This window comes from Cryptosporidium andersoni (assembly GCF_001865355.1).
Source record: "Cryptosporidium andersoni isolate 30847 chromosome Unknown contig_53, whole genome shotgun sequence".
In the NCBI taxonomy this organism is placed as follows: domain Eukaryota; phylum Apicomplexa; class Conoidasida; order Eucoccidiorida; family Cryptosporidiidae; genus Cryptosporidium; species Cryptosporidium andersoni.
Genome location: NW_027122888.1, coordinates 15,032 through 35,572, shown reverse-complemented (window position 1 = coordinate 35,572; position 20,541 = coordinate 15,032). Strand labels below are relative to the sequence as shown.

At 25.8% G+C, this 20,541-nt stretch overlaps 4 protein-coding genes across 4 annotated transcripts; 2 read left to right on the top strand and 2 right to left on the bottom strand.

Moving 5' to 3' along the window:
• Window positions 1-22: 22 nt before the first annotated feature.
• Window positions 23-10,675, top strand: cand_003280 (uncharacterized protein; the record flags this gene model as incomplete). The annotated part of the gene is made up of 1 exon (XM_067210574.1): window positions 23-10,675. One exon carries the CDS (start codon window positions 23-25, stop codon window positions 10,673-10,675), a length of 10,653 nt encoding a protein of 3,550 aa, XP_067067159.1.
• Window positions 10,676-13,213: 2,538 nt separating this feature from the next.
• Window positions 13,214-13,633, bottom strand: cand_003270 (uncharacterized protein; the record flags this gene model as incomplete). The annotated part of the gene is made up of 3 exons (XM_067210573.1): window positions 13,214-13,303; window positions 13,379-13,530; window positions 13,591-13,633. The coding sequence occupies 3 exons, from the start codon at window positions 13,631-13,633 to the stop codon at window positions 13,214-13,216; spliced, it is 285 nt and encodes a 94-aa protein (XP_067067158.1).
• Window positions 13,634-14,520: 887 nt separating this feature from the next.
• On the bottom strand, window positions 14,521-18,462 carry cand_003260 (SNF2 family helicase; the record flags this gene model as incomplete). Its single annotated transcript, XM_067210572.1, has 1 exon — window positions 14,521-18,462. The coding sequence occupies one exon, from the start codon at window positions 18,460-18,462 to the stop codon at window positions 14,521-14,523; it is 3,942 nt and encodes a 1,313-aa protein (XP_067067157.1).
• A 674-nt stretch (window positions 18,463-19,136) lies between these two features.
• On the top strand, window positions 19,137-20,462 carry cand_003250 (uncharacterized protein; the record flags this gene model as incomplete). The annotated part of the gene is made up of 1 exon (XM_067210571.1): window positions 19,137-20,462. The coding sequence occupies one exon, from the start codon at window positions 19,137-19,139 to the stop codon at window positions 20,460-20,462; it is 1,326 nt and encodes a 441-aa protein (XP_067067156.1).
• Between the last annotated feature and the right edge of the window lie 79 nt (window positions 20,463-20,541).

The following is a 20,541-nucleotide window of genomic DNA, read 5'->3' as shown; positions in this document are numbered from 1 at the left end:
TCCGGTGATAAATGGTATAATTATGACCTCAGAATTAGCTGATAATGAATATTCAGGTAGTTCTTCAGTTGATGCAAACTCCCCATTTCTAATAACAAATTTATTAAATAGTAATAAAAATTTGGACCAGGGAAGACTTCTGCTGTCTCATGACTCATCTCTAGCTGCAAACTTGAGTTTATATGGAAATGTTACAGTTGGAAGGTTATTTTCATTTGATATTGGGGATTCAATAAAGAATTATGGTAAAGAGGTAAATTTTAGAAGTTTGGAGTTAAATTGTATATTTGAAACAGTGCAAGAGATAACGAAAGTAAGTGATATTATGTGGACTAAAGCACTACTTAGATACAATGAAAAAACTCTTGATAATATTCCAACTTTAGTTATATTGGAACAAAATAAAATTAGAAGTTCTGATTATTGTCCAATTTGCAGAAAACATGGCGATATAGAATATATCACACTTATTTTTTTTAGATTGCAAGATTGTAATGAAACTGAAACTAAAATAATTGAATTGGAGATTATTGATCAAGATGATATGAAAATTAATTCATGCAATTTTAGCTATTTAATGATAGAATGGAAGGAAGAATTAGAGTATGTGGAAGCAATAAATTTTATTAGGATTCCTACTAGTTATATTCAAAAAAGATTTATTTCTGCAGATTTAAAAGTTAGGAATACTAGTTGTTCAACTTGTTTCTCTTATAAAACAATTCAAATAAGCTGTGATCCTTCTATGGATGTTGGAATTTGCTTTTTAATTGCAAACAATATTTTTCTTTCTACTGATATATATTTTAGAGATTCCCTCCGAGTAAAACGTAGGTTCTACTTACAAACAGAAAGATCAGAAACTGATATTCCAGTACAAATTAGTGGTCTAACAACTGAAGAAGGTTGGTTAGTCTGTTTTTTATCTAATGGTTATCAAATATTGATATGGAATTATTTGAATGGTGTTGCATTTCATTGTATTGATTTAACAGATCATTATTTCAGTGAATATAATCAAATTTATTTGGACAATTCGGGAGTTATAGCTAAATTTAAAAATAATTGTGTTGAGATTAAATTTTTACCTTCATTATGTGGTCTATGTATTGTACCTTACTTTAGGGAAAATAGTATGAATGATGAAATAGCTTGCTTAATAATTGATTTGGAGTCTTACTTTAGCCAATTACTTTGTAGTTTTTCTGTTTTATATACTCTCAAAATATATGAGGTAACTGTTTCAAAATGTGATTATTTGTTAGATCCAGGAGTGGAATTTCTTGATAGAATAAAAATTGGTCAAGGAAGTATAGCAAATGTACAATTAAATACTGATTATCACAATTTAACTATTTTTCCACAAGGGTTCATTTTATATAAATATAAAGAGTCGTTGTCAAATATTTCATCTTTCTTGAATCCTATTGCTTCCTATTATTTAGAATTTCTAGCTACTACTGATTACAGCAAGAGATCACCTTTTTGGACGATGATTTTTAATATAAAATGGCTTCACTGGAATATTTATGATGATTCATTAATGAATATAATTGTTTATCGGTGTTTATTAAGTATGAGGAATGAAACAAAAAAAAAAAAAATATTGGGTCATTGTGAATGGAATCTTAAATCCATTGAAAATGCTCTAAAATTATATAAGATGTCTCCATTAATAATTAATTATGAAAAAAAATTATTAAGCAAGATATATATAAAAAGTGATTTATATGATTCGATAAAAATACTTATTAAGTTGTTAAATTTACACTTAGGTAATGAAAGTATACTAACAAAAGAAGAAAATGTTCTATATAACAATTCGAAATGGGCAAAAGTAATTATATTACCAAAAACAAACAATATTGAATATAATTTTGAAGCTTGTACAGAAGATATAATCTTTATAAATATTTTATGCTTGCAGTTTTCAATTCTGATTCAGTTTTCAATAAAAGAATTGGGAAATAAACACCTCTTAGTGAACAAAAAGTCTCAAAGATATGAAATCAAAAAGATCTGTTTTAAGAATTTTGATATTAATAAATCTTGTAAGCATAATCATATTAATATATTTTACAATTTATTACTAACATACTCAAACAAAAATATTCAGCAGTTTTATTTGATAAGATCTCAAAAGGAGCAGATACTTGATTATGAAGATTGTCTCCATAATTATTCTTATAAATTAGAGAAATCAAAAAGATTTAAAGTTTTATCAGATAGTATCTGTATTCTATCTAGTAGTGTTAATTTAAGACATATAATGGAATCTATGATAACTCTTCAGCATCTAACTGCTACTACTGAATTATGTAAACTCAATGAAATTGATCTAGCAAATTTACTCATGACCCAAGTAGAAGTAAGTATTAGAAATGAGGAACTTGATGCCCTTTCAAGTTCCCTTACCAACATACCACTAGATTTACATGTAAGAGCTATGAATAGAATAGCAGATTATTTAGAAGATAATTCTAAGCTTTGCTTATCACTTGAATTTAAGATATCTTGCTCAAGAGTTTGCCTTAAATTTTGCTTGGATCAAATAAAAATAGCGAGTTCTGATAGTACATGGTTACAATCAAAGGATATTTTTCAAGTTCTAAGTAAATTGTCTAGATTATCAGGAATATTCAGACGATATGCAATGTTGAATAATGAGAAGCCAAACTATAAAAATAATACTGCAATTAAGGAAAAAAGTAGTATCTCCACATTCATTAAAAAGCATCAGAATATTTGTAACTTATTAATACTTGGACATTTTCCTACGCTATGCAGCTTATATTTAAATGAATATCCTCAAGGTAAAATGAATATGCTCATGAAGAAAGTATTCAGTGAAATATACAATATCATCTCTTCTCAACAAAGTCACGCTCTATTTCTAGCTATTCACATAGTTAGAAATTTAGGAATTAATATTTCTCAGTTTATAAAGGCAATAGCATTTTATACACTTCGTAGGGATCTTCGTAAAAGACTTATTAATCACTTGTACCATAAACATATATTATGCATAGAGGAGTACCACTGGTTTCAATTTCTTGTAGAACTGGAAACTGCATATCCTAATTCTTGTTATTCTGTAGAAGTAAATCGTGTATGGACAAATACATTTAATTTATCATATTTAAATTCAAAAATGCCAAGTTTTGGGAATATAGATTATTATTTAAATAATTCTTCTGAAGTAAGAGGTGATTCACCACTTTCAGACACTCCAAATTTACTAAATTTTAAATTTCAAAGTAATTATACTAAGAATTATGCCGAAATATATAATAATGAAGTAAATAATATAAATAACCCTTTTGTATCGTCACCTATTTATCCTATAGGTGGCATTTATAGGATCGAGAACTCCTCATCTATGAAAGGTTTTTTTTGTGAAGAAAGACCTAATTTAACCTTAACATATGATGATACAATTAAAATATCAACAGATAAATATAATGACTCAACAATAATTTCTTCAATTCCAGAAGTTAGTGGGTACATAAATCAAGACTACTTTATTTCACAATTTTCTACTGAAATAATAAAGAAGTGGGAACTTTTAAGTTGCTTTGATATTGAAGACTTTAATCAGCTACATTCAACATCTACAGAAAGTTCTTTTAAACTCAGTAAAATAACTGGTGAAAATATTATTACTAATGTTATTGAAGGTCACATGAATATACCTGAACAGGAAGGAGTAAACTCTATACGTTTATCTAATGGGGAAATAATAATATTAAATTACTCAGTTTGCAAAAAGTGTAGCAGTATATTTGGAGAAGATTTTGAACCAGAGAATAGTTTATCTTTAGCAGAGAGTAAAGCTGAACAAACCACTTTACCTGAACAAAATCGCTCTTCAGACTTCACTTCTAAACAAGGCGATAGGTTATGGCTTAAACTAACAAGGCAAAGAAACGAAATGGCAAATTATGATTACAGTGGATACATGAGTATATCATTAAATTTTGTTAAACAGTGGTCCATAGATACTTGTTGTAGGGTGGTATTAGAAAAGTCATATTCACAACTTTACACACTATGGCAAGATATTTTAGAAGGAAACAAGGGGCCTTTTAAGCACAATGAAGCACTAACATATTCAATTATATACTTGATACTTTTTAAACACGAAGTATCTCAAGAAAAATCAAATGAATTGTTAGAATGTGAATCTTCACATCACTATTTTATTCTTACAACGGAGAAAATATACACGAGTGTCTTTGCTTATCTAATTTCCCATCATGACTGGCGAGGTATGTGGCATTCAATCTCAGTTTTAAAGAAATCTCTTGATACAATAAATACAGTATTTGGTCATCAGGCTAAAGCTAATATTTTAGACAAGATCATCCAAGAAATTAAGAGATACTATCCTGTTATGACATGCTTTTTAAGTGAAGTATTTTTTGACTCATGTTTTGCAATTAATTCTGTCGATTTAGAATATATCTTATACAAAACTACAGATTACTTAAAAGATGAAATATTTGTAACTGAAAAAAACAATGTTACTTTGAACCTTAATGAAAGATATATTTTGAACCACTTTATACTTTCTAAAAAAATATCAGACAAGTATGAATATGATTGGGTAAATTTTTCAATAAAAAAATTTAAGTCTTTACCATATTTACTTAGCAAAGAGTTATTTCGTAAATATATTTCAACATTGTGGATACCATTTAAAAATGGTCAATTAACAAAATTACTTGAGTACTTGCACCAAATTGATTCAGATAATCAGTTTAATGACTATAAAATTATTATATATGAATTTTTAGGACTGGAAAAATTGCCACTTCTTTCTTTATACAAAAGCTCAATATTACTATTGAAAAGTACTGATGATAAAATAACAAATCAGCACTTAGTTAACTTAATTAATTGCAATAATCAAATACTAATTCCTCTAAACACACTTGTTGAACATTTGCTAGATAATTATAATCCTATGGATAGTTCTGACTTGCTAAATTGCAAACCTGTAACTATTTTGCAAGTACTAGGTCTGATATTTACTGCTCCATTTAATAATATATCAGAATTAACAAAGCTACCAGAATCGGACAATTGGTTTATTTCATTTTCTTCTTTAGAAAAATTTTTAAAGCAATACTTCCCAAGACTCTTATTAGCTCTTCAAAATAATGAGGCAAGAAACTTCGAATTTCAAATTAATATCTTCAGTCTACTTAAAATGGAAGTTTATGATCAAGATAATAATTCTGAATATATTACTGAAAGAGAAGATGCTATAGTACAATTTGGGGATATTCCAAATATTTCCAATAATACCTTTCCTCTTGTTAAACAAATATTAAACTACTTAGCTAATATAAGTCAAGATCACTTCAATCATATTGAAAATATGTATATTTCTCACAGTTATGAGTCCCAATATTCACAAAAGTTGTTTGACTCAATACTAAAACATGTTGGTACATTCTCTAAAAAGGAAACCCTTGTTGGATTACCATTAGTGCATTATATAGCAACTGGTCGCCCTTTTATGGCTCTGCATTTGCTATCAATTAGATATAAACTAGCCTATAAAGAAGTGAGAAAACCTGAGAATATTTTATATATCCCAATTTTATCCACAGAAGATAAAATTGAATTATACTCTGCTGTATATAAGTTGGCACTGCGAAACTTTACAAGAGACCCGATAGTTTGTGCTTGTATTACTTTTATTTCTTTACTTAATTTTCCAACGGAATTATTATGCACTGATGTACAAGCTGCTAGGTGTATATATAGTCATCTTATACATATTAATCACAATAAAAGTGGCTCAGATCAGCATTTACCTTCCATTTATGAATATAAAGGTAACATTGAAGTTGATGAAAATAATTACAGTATAATTCTTAAAATCTGGAATCTATTTATTCAATTTGGTCCACATAAAATAAGTGAGACTTTTAAAAATTTATCGAATTCTTCATTGTTATTTCCTTTAAAAAGAAACTTGTATCGTGACCACTCGTCAAGTCACTCAAATGCATTATTCACTACACTTAAAATGCTTGAAGAAGCAGCATGGGCTGATGGTGATATTCAATACTCAACTGGAAACTCACATGACATAGGTACAGAGACTAGTGAAAATGATGTTTTGCCTCATATACCTATATGGCAACTCGTTGCAGCATTTTGTAGAATACATGATTTGCCACGCTCACTGACACTATTACATGAACTGGCAAGTAAAGGCGAGTGGATACCCTTTTTTTATGAATGTGATATTCAAAAGTGTCCCTTTGAGACAGTTAAAGATATTGTTATAGAATACATATCTGCATATCCTCAATTACAAAGACACTTAAAAATAGCCTTGAATATGCAAGATAACAGAACTGAAAGTAAAAAAGAAATGAAAAATATCAATGACTTGACTAACTGTAATAAAAATTTACTTGTTGAGTTATTAATGTGGAGCAAAATGATTGAATTAAATCAAATGGATCTCAGCTTGTCTGAAAAATTTCTAGAATGGATATTTGCCAAAATACAGGAATGTATCAAGTGGATGAGTAGCAACTTTATACTACTCATTCTCCCAATACTTTTGAGTAATTTTTCCTTTCTCAACAAATTGAAAAAAGATACTTTTAATTCTCTCATTAAATTATGCATAAATTGTTATTTATTTATCAATATATGTTGGAATATTTTTGAACTTCAAGATGAATTTATTACTGAGAAGGTATGTTTATTACCAGCTTATCCAAGCAATTACTTCGGTTCATCTACTATAGAAAGAAAAGTTGTTGAAATAGTTACCTCAATGCAAGAGATAATAAATGCAAAAGCTATAAAGATAGACCATTTGAAGATAGGGAAAAGCCATAAAGAGACATTCACCTACTTCCTGAAATTACAAACTTCTAGAATAGCTAATCAATTCCTAAATAGACCAATTTGTGAAACTATTTTAGAGAGATACAATGACTTCTTTTATGACTTTGAAACTGGATTTGGTAGTGATCAAACCACTATTTTTTTGTGGGAGTTGATTTCACGTTATAATCAATACCAAATGCTTTATAGACTATCAAAATGGTTTTATGGAAAGAACTCCTTTATATGCACACTATTCAGAATTTTCAAAAGTATGAATCAAAATGATATGGCTGAATGTGTAAATTTATTGCAATCTTTTTGCAAAGCCATTAACCAAACTACATTTAAAGGTGAAGACAACGTACATTACACACCTTCTATCGATTTTATTTTACTATACTTTGAACATCATTTAAACTCCTTTATTCCAAAATTATCTATTGTAAACCATAATATACTATGGAACTCAATTTACAATATATATACTACAATGTCTACAGGAAGAAACTCTATTGATTTATCTAAATATTTGCATAGACGTAACATAGTTGAATTAGCTACAATATTTAGAAACAATGAGTGCATAAATAAATATTTGGAACAATGGATATCTATGGCTCCTATTGATATAGCTAACTATATGTATGAGCTTGGAGAGCACCAGTTACTGATTAAATATTGTGAACTAACAATATCACGCTCAAATGTCAATATCCACTCAGATATGCTACTTATTCTAGAAAAATCTTTCTTAAATGATTTGGCATCTGATTTTCTTGAATTTTCACATTCAGAATTATTTAATACGAGCTCAATTAGGTTACATTATATTAGGAGAGTATTTTGGAAACAACTTAAGATAACTTCTGAAGTGATTTACAAAATATCACCATTATTAGCACCATATTTGTACACTAAAATGGGAATATTTTGTTGGTACATTACTGAAAGATATGAAAGGTTATTTAACCTTTTGGATCAATCAATTTTATTATCTATTTCACTGCATATTTTTAGAGAGGCTTCTGAACTTTACAATGGCAAGAGCTATGAAGGAGGCAAACTCAATAGTATTAGTAGAGTTCAGCAACTCATTCCACTTCCACTTTTTTTTGATGAAGAATATATACAAAATTGTATATATTATGCAAATTCTAAGCTATTGATTATATTGATGAGTTCCTTTAATGATTCAACTAAGCTAGAATTTTACAAAAAACTACTACAAACAATAAAATTATCAAGTGGAGATATTAAAGATATCCATTTAGAGTATTCTGAAGAGATATTTTATTTGTTTGAAAAGTGTATTTCAAAGGAAATAAAAGCAATATTATTTACTCCTTCTGGATATTTTAACTTTCAAAGTCTCGTTGTTGCATCTCCATTTAACATACATATACCTAATTCTCTAATGGCTAATGATTATCCAGTTGATGCAATGCATATAATGGATTCTATTACCAAACTTGTTGATTATGCTTTCAACTTAAAAATTTGTGATGAACTTATTTCTAGGTTTGTACCTACTAGTGCAAATAAGATAGCACAAGCAGAGAAAAGATTACTGGAAAAAGTGAATTGTAACATATTATCAGTAGATACTTCTGCTAATAAAGTACTAGCTGTTCCAATTCCATTAAGTAGGAATAATCAAACATGGGATATAATAGCTAATATTTTGGTTGAAACAAAATATATTTTATTAACTTTTAAAAACATAATTGCATCTTGGTTATTAAGAGATAATGTATATTTTTCGATAAATTCCAATGAAAACAATACAGTTAAACTAGAAACACCATTTCTGTGGAGTGATCTACTTGAAATAAATACTAAGTATGATAAACTAGAATGTTATCCCTTTGATATTACTTTTTGTTCTAGAATACAATCTATTCTTAATTTATTTCAATTTATCCATGAACTATCATCTAATAAAGCTTACATGCAACCATCTTTAAAAATAAAGTCTCTGATCATGGATTTTGTACAGAATTGGGGAGTTTCCAGTGATCCATATGACTTTGAAGCCATAAAATGTGATATCAGTAACACAAATTCTCAATTTATAATTACTTTATTCTATTCTCCTAATTTTATCATTATTCTTGAGGAAATACTTTTGTTGGCAATTATTAGAAAAGCAAGAGATACTATTGATGAGCCATTACAATCTTTGGACTTCGATTCAATAATAAAATCACTTAAGAATATTATTAATGATAATCCATATTTTCTGACTTCAGATATAGATAATATGTTAACAAATTGTATTATAAAAGCTTGCCAATTAAATTCCAAGTCACTAATATATATTTTAAATAACATTTGTATACTAATATATGACACCATAAGTATTGGACAAAAGTTAATGGGTGAATATCAGAATTTGAAAAATAAACCAGATTACATGAATTGCTCATACACATATAAACTCTACATAGTTATTTCGGCTTATTTATGCTTTACCACCGGATCAAATAAAGAAATGAGAGTAAGCAGTTGTGAAAGTGGCACTTCCCATAAATTACTAGCATCAAGTTGCATTGATCAACTAATTTATATTATATCTAATATTAATGAAAGTCAAATAGATATGATTCCTCTTGCAAATATCATTTTGGAATTCCCAGAAATGAATATTTTCGAAAATATATCAAGTAATTTAGTCTCTCAAATAATATTGAACTCTTTAAATGTAAATTCTATCACAAATTTAGATTTAAGTTGCACAAATATTATTTCATCTAGGGGATTAATGTTGAGAGTTGTAGGGAATTTAATTGAATCTTACAATAAAAAAGGATTAGAGGGATCATTATCAAATCTAGCACTTTTACATAGTGTCGGTTGCAATGATGTTCTAGTTGAATATCTAGTTCAAGATTGTTTATCAAAGCAATGGAAATATTCAACAAATTTTATGTACTCTGACTGTGGTGAATATGATATTCTATTAGCATGCCGAATTTTAGTACATTGTTGTAAAATACTGAAATCGACTAACCATCAAAAAATGTATCAAAGTGTGATGAATCTTTCTGGAATATTCCTCTTACAATTACATTTTATACAGTTTTTTAAATCTTCAAATAATCATAGGCAGAAGATTGATACAAATCTTTACACGGAAATATCTGATCAATTAAAGTGTATAATTTCTGATAAAGAAATTACGAGATTACTTTCAATCCAAGAAAAAGAGAACTCAGTTAAGAATCAGAGTAATTCCAAAATTACCTTATTTAATTTAAGCATAGAAAATTTATTTGTAACAGTATTAGATGAAAAAATTTGTTCTAGTCCATATATAGTAGGAATAATATTATCTACTTATGAGATGTTTTATGGCCCAGTAGTATTATCAGTATGGCCTCGTATACTATTTAAACAATCTATAATTTTAGGAAACTTCGACTTCATAAAAAAATATATAGGTTTGTATGGATACCTGGATAGTGATACCATAAATGCCATTATTGAAATATACCATAACTGCAGAAATAAAAAAGATACATTTGATGGAAAAAAGTTAGATTATATTTTGGATAGTTTATCTAAATCATCCACTGTAGAATACATGAGAAGCTACTATGAATTTGTTGAAATGTGGAACTTAAGAGGTAATTTTTGCATTAACAAAGGAGATGATACAATTACTTTGAATAACTGGAGCAGGCTTATTGAGTTTATTAATAATATTCCATTAAAAATATATACATGTGAACAAATAGATCCAGTTAAACTTTCACACATATCTCAAATGAACAAGATATTAATTAATGATCAATCTCTCTATAATCTTAGATGAAAAATATATTTATTGCAATTTTTATAAATTTATGAGCATAATATATTGACATGATCCAATATCTGCACTAAAAAAGTTTAAATTTATCTGCATCTTAGCTTAGAATTGATTATAAAACTTTAGTAAAAAAAGAAAAAAGTTATTGAAAAAGGGGAATTATTGGAAATATTGGAAGTATCGGTACACTTCTAAAGCTATGTAATAATGTATTCTAAAACTAAGAAAGGCAGCTCAGATTTATATATATCATTTTACCAAATTGTTTACTACAAATATTTAATAAATTTATAAACTTCAATATTTATAAGATATAATTAAAATGGCCATATATAACTATAACTATTTGTTTTTTTAATTCTTTTGTCTAGTATTAAAGCTATATAAACTAAAATATGACATATTCATATTGAATTAAATATATTATTACCAATAAATTCACTATAAGTTACATTAAATAAATACAAATATTTAAAGTATATATACCTTCATATATTAAATTTAAAACAAAATTCGTTGAATATAGCTTATTGGTAGTTTTGTGATGTAGATAAATTATATGAAATCTTTTAATCTTTAAATTGAAGTAAACAGGATCTATTTTGAGGTAGAATTGTATAATTGATCAAATGATTATATAACCAAATTAATGGTTATTTCTACAATATAAGCGGAACAAAATCTCTAAATTTAAATTGGAATAAATCTCACTAAATAAAGAAATTAAATAAAGTTCTTAAATTTTATTAAAAATTTGTAAAGTTTCGAATTTAATTTTCAATTCTGAATAGTCTTCAAGAAATATACTGATAGGAGTCTTGGTTTATAATTTAGGAAGAACACAAGAAATTGAATCACCACCTAGAAACTAATATCTTATTTTTAGTCGATATTCAGTAATTGAAGTTGCTTTATGTATAATAAGATGATTATTTCTAAAATTAAAATAAGTTTAATTTAGATATTTATGAACTTGTATTATTAAGATGATTAATTCTAGTCTTTACTCAAAAGTTAGAAATAGTTTATATATTAAGTAGTGAACCTTTTACTAAAAATTATGCTACAAATTCCACTAATACGTTTAGAAATGATCCTAAGCAATTTGGCTGAGCTTAAATACTTTAAATTATTTTTTTCATTAGTGCTAATTACTTTATGTAGACCCCAAATTTGGCTAATTGTATTTTACGTAATAAATATCGACAAGTTTAGCACATTATTTGTTATTCATTTTTAATATTTCTCATATTTAGGGATATTTTTTAATACTATATTAATACTCAAATATATTTATTAAAAATTACACTATTCGTTGTAATTTACAGTAGTTTATTAAATCTTTTCATACATTCTTCGTCTATTTGCTTAATATCATATTGATTTCATTTACACATGTTTTTAGCTCAAAGTACTGCTTATTAATAAATTGAGTAATTTAGATATATTTTAAATATAAAATTGTTTTTATTGTAATGTAATCCTCATTCTCCAACTGAATAATTACCCATATTTCATCACAGCTAATTCTAAGAGATGTTCAATTTAGTGCTATAATATTAAAATATAGACTTAATAGATAAGTATATCAACTTATATCATGCTTACAATTCTAGTATTTAATTAAAATAATAAATTTATTGATAAAATATATATAGTAATAGTGAATTAGAACAAAGTTAGCAATTTCATAAATTTTAAATTATCTCCATCTATTAGATTTAATAAAAAATAGACTCAAATTACATCTCCTAATCTCTTTCAGAAACTTCTTCTATAGTAAAAATCTTTAATTAATCAAAAGATGAGTACTGGAAGACACCTTATGATCGTAGTGTATTTAATTGTTACCAAATTTTATTGAATTTTTCAGTAAATTCTTTAGCTAATGTAACACTAATACTTTAATTTAGAATAGTCCAAAAAATATATAACTGGAGCCTATTAAACACTATTATAAGGACATTTATTAACAAAAATCTATAGTTTTAGAGGTGTTTTCTAAAGTGTTAATAGTTAATACTTCGTAAGAAATTAAAGTATATCTATGAATAAACACTAGAATTAACTATAAAGATATCATTCACTATTTAAAATTATAAGGTAAATAATTTGAGAATAGTAATATACCATATATTAAGGGGATAACTCATTTATAAAAATTCTATTTAGTTTAATAAACTCCATTAAATAATACTAAATAGAGCTAAAATCTGAATAGTTTCAATATAAATATGACTTCTCAAAATAAACAACATCTGGTAGTATGAATAATTAAATAAAAAAATATTAGACCAAATTTTCATTCATAACCTAACGAAATAAATAATCTATCAAGGTATGAAGTAATTTATAATAAAATTAAATTCCTTTATATTCTTCATGAGAACATAAAGCAGATATTTTATCTATTTCTTTAGCTTTTAAAGTACAGTAATATATCAATTTCTTATATATAAAATGTCACTTGAGATCTATTTGATAATTTTGTATCATATCCAGTAAGCCAAGCACTTTTTTATTTTTATGCTTCTTCCTAGATTACCAAAAATTCAATAAACCCAAAAATGTGACATTTCCAATCAGGCCAAGTGTACATAAAAGTAAAAATATGTCTAATTCAAAAATATTCTAAAATTTTGAAATATATAAATTGTTTTCGAATCTATTTATACATGTCACTAATATTATAGTATTTAAACTTACATATAGTATTACAGAGATTATAAATAAAGCAAACGAGGCTGCCAAACCATCAATATATTTTACATATGTTGGCTTACTTTTAGATACTATTGGACAGTACTTTGCAATAATTGCCTCATAATCGGAGTCAGAATTATCCGATTCAGATATATCTAAAAATAGGATATAACAAGTAAATATTAGTCCCTACTATAAAGTTTATCTTCACTTACCTGATGACTCTATATTGCTATATCTTCTGTATTTTCTAAGCATTTTGAGTTATTTTCAATATTGTTTAATCCCTATCCACATCTTAATATCATATTGGCGCTATGAATTATTAGATCTCTAAGAACAACTAAAAAACTAACATCTCTTCATGAGAGTTTATAAGTTCCATAACATTTGTGAACTATTGTAAGAGTAACCAGAATTAAAATTAGTCAATATTGAATTAAAAAAAATAATTGGAAATAACGTAACATATATAAAAGTAAATATTGATGCACTACATTACTAGAGAGGATAATTTCATAATATCTTAAGCATTATAACCATATCAGAGATGATATTTAAAAGTATCACTTTGTTTAAGGATAATGTTAACATTGAATATCTAATTTAAATAAGACGTAGTATTCACAAAGTTGAATATATATTATAATTAATATTACATATTAAATAAAATATAATACCTTTAAAGTAAATACAGGTAATCAATATTGTAATAAATTAAATATTCTATATTCAAGAGAAAAAAAAGAAGAAATAACAGGTATAAGTATATAATAATTCATAGAATTACTAAATACAAGCCATATAAGTAAATATTAAAAAAATTACTTGAGAACATTGAATATAAAGGTATTTTAATTTATTATATAGATATTATTGACAAATCTCTAAAATATATAAGATTTTATTAATGAAATATGAATTACTCATCTAATTTGTGCAATTACTTAGTAAGTTATTTAAATAATTACTATAATCTTTTTTTTTCTACATTCCATATTTCAATTAAATAAATTTTATTAGTATTAGATTGATTAAAAAAATAATATTAGAAGACTTTGTGTAACTTCATTATACTATATTAAGTTTTTGATTTAAAAATTAATATTTCAATACAGATATTCAAACCCTACAAATGAAATCTTCTAACTAAGCTCAAAATAAGTATCTGGTTTAGGGGTATTAGGCTGAACTGGTATTTCAATAAAATTAGTATTTAAGTCCATATTTTCTCTTAAAAATCGTTTTTTCGATCCAATCTCCTCCCCTATATAGTCCTTACTTGTTGATGTACATGAATTACTTGTACTTTTTTTACTGTATGAATTCCTTTTTTTAGAGTATGTAGTCTCATTAATATTTTCTAAATATTCAGTGTCAGAATCACTACTACATACATTACTTGAGTACTTATTTCTTTTACAAGGCCTATTTAAGTTCATTGATTTCTGTTTAATAAATTCAGCTTCTAAAGCAGCATTTATATCACTTATTTTGCCTATTTCATAATCTTCAACTATTTTGAGAAATGCATGCTCACTAACTCCATCTATATAGGATTTTTTATTTGATTTACATCTTGTCTTACGTGAATCACGTGATATACTACTTAAAATAGTTGATTCACTGTTAGAACCTAATTCTGCATTGATCTCATTTAAAGGTTTTACAATCCATGTTGGAATATCTTCCATTGGCATTATTCTCTTGGCTGCTTCCATAAAAGATATATATGGTAAACTATGCTCATTTATGTCTATTGTTGTATCTATATTATTGTTCTTTTTAGAGCTACTAAGTTTGTTAAAACTTGAATCTTGATATTCATTTCTCTCAAAATTCTTTTGTTTTCTACCACGTTTTCTTAATTTAGGAGATTCTGGTTTTTTTTGCTCAAATTCTACTAGTATATTATTCTTTTCATTTATATCTATCTTGTCTTTCATTAAACCTTCTTTATTTGATATCTCAATTTCATTATTCTTTTCAAGCTCTACTTTTTCTGACCAATTTAGTAGCTTGAAATAAATTTCCTTACCAAAAATTTTCTTATCCATTTCTTCATACTTCTGTAGTTCCTTATCATTACGTGCTAAAAGCCTATTTAATTCTGATGGAGTAGTTATCTTAATATTACTATCAAATTCTTCCTTACCAAATAATTCACGTAGACTATCTTCATGACTATCATCTGGAATTTCAGTTGAATTAAATTTCCCAGCTTGAATAATTTTTTGATCAATATCAAGCTTTTTTTGGGCTCTTTTTAATACAAGCTCCTCAACACCACTAATTGATACTAATCTAAATACTCTTACTTCATTTTTTTGACCCATCCTATGGGCTCTACTTTGTGCTTGTAAATCCTGATGTGGATTCCAATCAGAATCAAATATTATAACAGTATCAGCTGCTTGTAAATTTAGACCTAATCCACCTGCTCTTGTTGATAACATAAATACAAATGTATTAGAATCTGGATCATTAAATATATCCACTTTTTCCTTTCTTTCTTGAATATTCATTGTACCATCTAATCTATAATAAGATATATCTCGATAATCTAAAAAATCACCCAAAATATCCATAAGTTGTGTCATTTGACAGAATATCAAAACTTTGTGCTTAAAATACACTAATTTTGGAATCATTCTATCTAATATTTCAAATTTACAACTAACTTTAAATATATCATCATTTCTAGCAAAGTATTCATCAACAAATAAATATGGATGATTTACAATTTTCCTTAATTGCATAATAGTGTTACTAACTGATCTATATTGTATCTTACCACTAGATATATCCATTGAATGAACAGCTTTCTGTTTAATCTGTCCATATACAACTCTTTGCCAAGGTGTCAATTCCATTCTAATAATATATTCACGTTTCTCAGGTAAATCTTGTAATACATCAGATTTTACACGTCTTAATAAAAATGGTCTTAAAATAGAATGTAATCTATTTATTATAAATAATTTCTCTTCCTCTGTTAATTCTATCTGATTTTCACTTGAAGATAATTCACTAAATGGTCTATTAAACCAATTTTCAAAATCCTCAGCAGAATGAAAAACTTTAGGTAGTAAAAAATTAAGTAATGACCATAATTCATTAATATTATTTTGTAGGGGTGTACCAGTTAATAAAATACGATTTTTAGATTGAAAATCATGTAATACAATATGAAATTTGCTTTTAGAATTCTTTAATCTATGGCCCTCATCTACAATTACATGCTTCCAAGATATTGTCTGTAATATATTCTTTTCACGAATAACAAAATCAAATGTAGTTAAACATATATTAAATTTCATTAATCTTAATTCTCTTATTAAATTCTTCCTCTCATATCTATTCCCTTTAAAACATAATAATTTAAGAGAAGGAGACCATATATTAAATTCTTTCAACCAATTTGGTAAAGTAGAAAGTGGAACTACTATTAAATGAGGACCATAATTATTCTTATGTTCATATAAATATGTTAAAAGAGCAATTGTTTGTATTGTCTTACCTAATCCCATCTCATCAGCTAATATTCCATGTAAATTATTATTATATAAACTTAACATCCATTCAACCCCTACTATTTGATATGGTAATAATTCACCAACTAAAAGTTTCATTGGATTTTCTGATATAGATTCTGATATTGTATGTGCTATACTATAATAAGATGAAACACGTGATATCGAACTAGATATATCATTTGTATATTCTAATAAATTATCTTTATTATCTTCACTAACTGTTTTTTGTTCTTGTACTCTTAATCCCATTTCTACAAGAAATCTATCAGTTTGATTTATTAACTCTTGTAATCTGCGATCTTTAGTTTCTTTTATTAATTCCAAATATGCATCTAAATCATTCTCACGTAATAATTGTAAACGTTCTCTTTCTCTACGTTCTATTGCTTCACTTCTTTGACTTTGTATTGATATTGTATAATGAGTAGCTCTTGTTGCTAAATGTTTTGCTAATATACGCTTCTTCTTTAAATTACGAAAAATATTATCCCTAACTATAGGTACCTTATCTATAATTAAATGAAAACGACTTTGTTGTAATCCAGATGCTTTATATTTCCAAAAACTTTTAATCCGATTATATATAAGATATATAATCGAATCTTTAAAGTCATCTTCCTGAGATGATATAGATCTTTCATTCATATATATTGATTTATTTATATCATATGTATTATATTTATTAATTTCTTTTAATTCTTTATTAACTCCATTAAATAATTTATTAAATAATTTTATTTGTGGTTTATTAAATTGTAACATTATATATTTATTTAAAGGTTCAATTTCTTTTTCATTACTTGTTATTTCAAATTCATTATCATAATATTGTGCCTCATTATTTATATTACTCCTCAATTGTTTTTGATAATATAAAAAATTAAGAAGTCGAGATTCTTGTAATGCTCTACTAGAGGCATCTGCAGGTAAGGATATATACTGCCTTATTAGAATATCTATATTTGGATCTAATAATTTATTAATGAACTTATTACGAAAAATTAAATATTCATTCCATTTATCAGATAATATTAATGTTGATAATACAGGTCCAATTGTATCTAAAGTATTTATTCTTATACAATTCATTTCTGCCACTAATTTTAATAATCTATATTCTGAATTAGTATTTAATCTTCTCCTTGACATCATTTTATCTACCATATAAAGTAATTTTTCTTTATATATATTTTTTGAATAATTATAATATATATTTATTGATTTATAAATAACTTCTGTTACTAAATCTTCATTATCAGTATTTATAATTTCTGATAAGTTTTCTGTTAAAAATAGGTCACCATTTCTAATAATTTTCTCATCCATAAGACTAAATAAATTTCCTAAAATATCATCAGGTGGTAAAAATCCTCGATAAAAATAACGATAACACTGAATTATTAGTTTTATTCTGTTAATTATTGTTTGTGTCTCTGGAGGATCATTTATTCTGTACCTTTCTTTATTTCTTTGAAGCATTATCCAAAAGTCCAAACATTCAGCAAACCTTCTTGTTGATCTTTCACATAATATAGAGATATTATCATGCATATTTATATTAAAATATATTGATACTTTGTCTTTTTCTAGAGTTCAAATCTTTTATTTTCTAATTTATATCTAGATAATTAACTTATAAAATATAATAAAACTGCACACTGGAGTATTAATATTAAATTTATCCGTTGCTAAATATATTACATTAAATAAAGGGACAATAAAATGAAAAAGAAATAATAAAAAGAAGAAAAGAAATTTAGTAGAAAAGAGCCACTATTTATATTATATAGGCGGGTAATAGCCATTTATTTTATTTTAATCTCAAACTATTTCTTAATAAATCTTGCATATTTCAGATTTTAAAGATAAATAATTATAACATACAATAAATATTAATTATATTAAGTTATGTATAATATTTCCTTATAATCCCCTCTCTTTTTTTTTCAAATTATATCTTAATTATTATTAACTCATTACAATATAGAGGATATTTAATAATACAACATTATCTAATTATCTTTATCATTTTAATTTATTATATATTATAGAAAATATGAAGATATAAGTAAAAAAAATACCTACATGCTTATTTTAAAATCTTAAATAAAGGATTGTAAGTAAACATTTTAATGCACGACATGACGTATTATCAGTCAAGTCATAAGTAAATAACATGGTATATATTGAATGATCAACTTCTGAATAAAAAAAAAAAAAAGAAGATGAAGTCACAAGATAATAATTGTACAAATAATCACTACGTAACAATTATTGATTTTTCAAAAGAGTTAGATGAAGAGCAAAAAAGGATCTTTAAAAAAGTTTTTGTCCATTGTATAAAAAAATATGACAAATTTCATAATGGAATTGTGACCGCAGAAAATTTTTGTAATAGTATAAGAGATGTTGATGTAATTCTGCGTTCACAAGATAATCCCTGGAAAGTTCATATTGAAGGACCAAAAAAATGTTCAGTTTCTTGTCCTGCCTTAATACCAATAATGAACCTAGTAAAAATTACAGGAGATAAATATGTCAACTGTAAATTATTATATTTGGATGTTGAAAGAATGGAATCAGTAGTTAAAATTAAAAGTTCTTATGATGGTTCTTCAAAAGTAATAGCTCATATAAAAAAGAGAAATTTAGAAAAAGATTCAGTTAGTTATTTAGTGAACTGCCCAGAAATATTTTTACAAGATTTATATCCTCCAGCATTATATCCAAATACACATAAACATGATAAATTTAATAATATAATAGAAGAAAGAAATAAAAAAACTACTTTAAGGGCATTGGCGCCAAATAAATTAAGTGATTTTAGAAAATTATATTCAATGTGGGATAGATGCATGTTATCAGACTCTGAATTTTTTTATCATATGAGCGCTAATTTAGGTATTGTAAATATTCCAGAAGAATTTAAATATTTAGTGGCTACAAAAGGACCAAGTAGGACATTAAGTTTTAAAGATGCAATTTGTACACTTTTTATAAATGATATTGATTCTCAAAGACGATATAGAAAAGTTTATGAATGTAAAAATATATCTGATATACCTATAGAGACGTTTATTGAGAATAATAAAGATATAAATATAAATATTGAAGATAAAGAGATAAAAGAACTTTATAATAATGAGGTTAATAAATTAATATCTAATTATAATATAAATAAAAGGGAATCATTAGATAAAGGATATGGAACAGAAATTTATTTACAAGGAAATCCTATAATAAACTCTACAATAGAAGATAATAATAATTATATTGACAATTTAATAAAAGATAAGTCTATAAATACTCAAAATAGAGTAAATAATTATCCAGAAAATTCAAATATAACAATTATTCCTGAAGATATAAAATTAATATTAAGAAATTGTGTAGATGGTCAAACATCTTCAAATGTTGTTCGTTATGCTCTAAATTTACATGGAATTCCTATAACAACTAAATTGGATCTCCTTTTACGTAGAAATGATGATGGTGGCACTACTTCTTTTACATCATTTATGAAAGAGATTTACAAGTCAATAAAGCGGTAATAGTGATAATAATGTTAAATGGAATAATGGTTGGTAATAAAATATTTGAATTTTCTTTTTTTTTTTTTTTTTCTTTTTC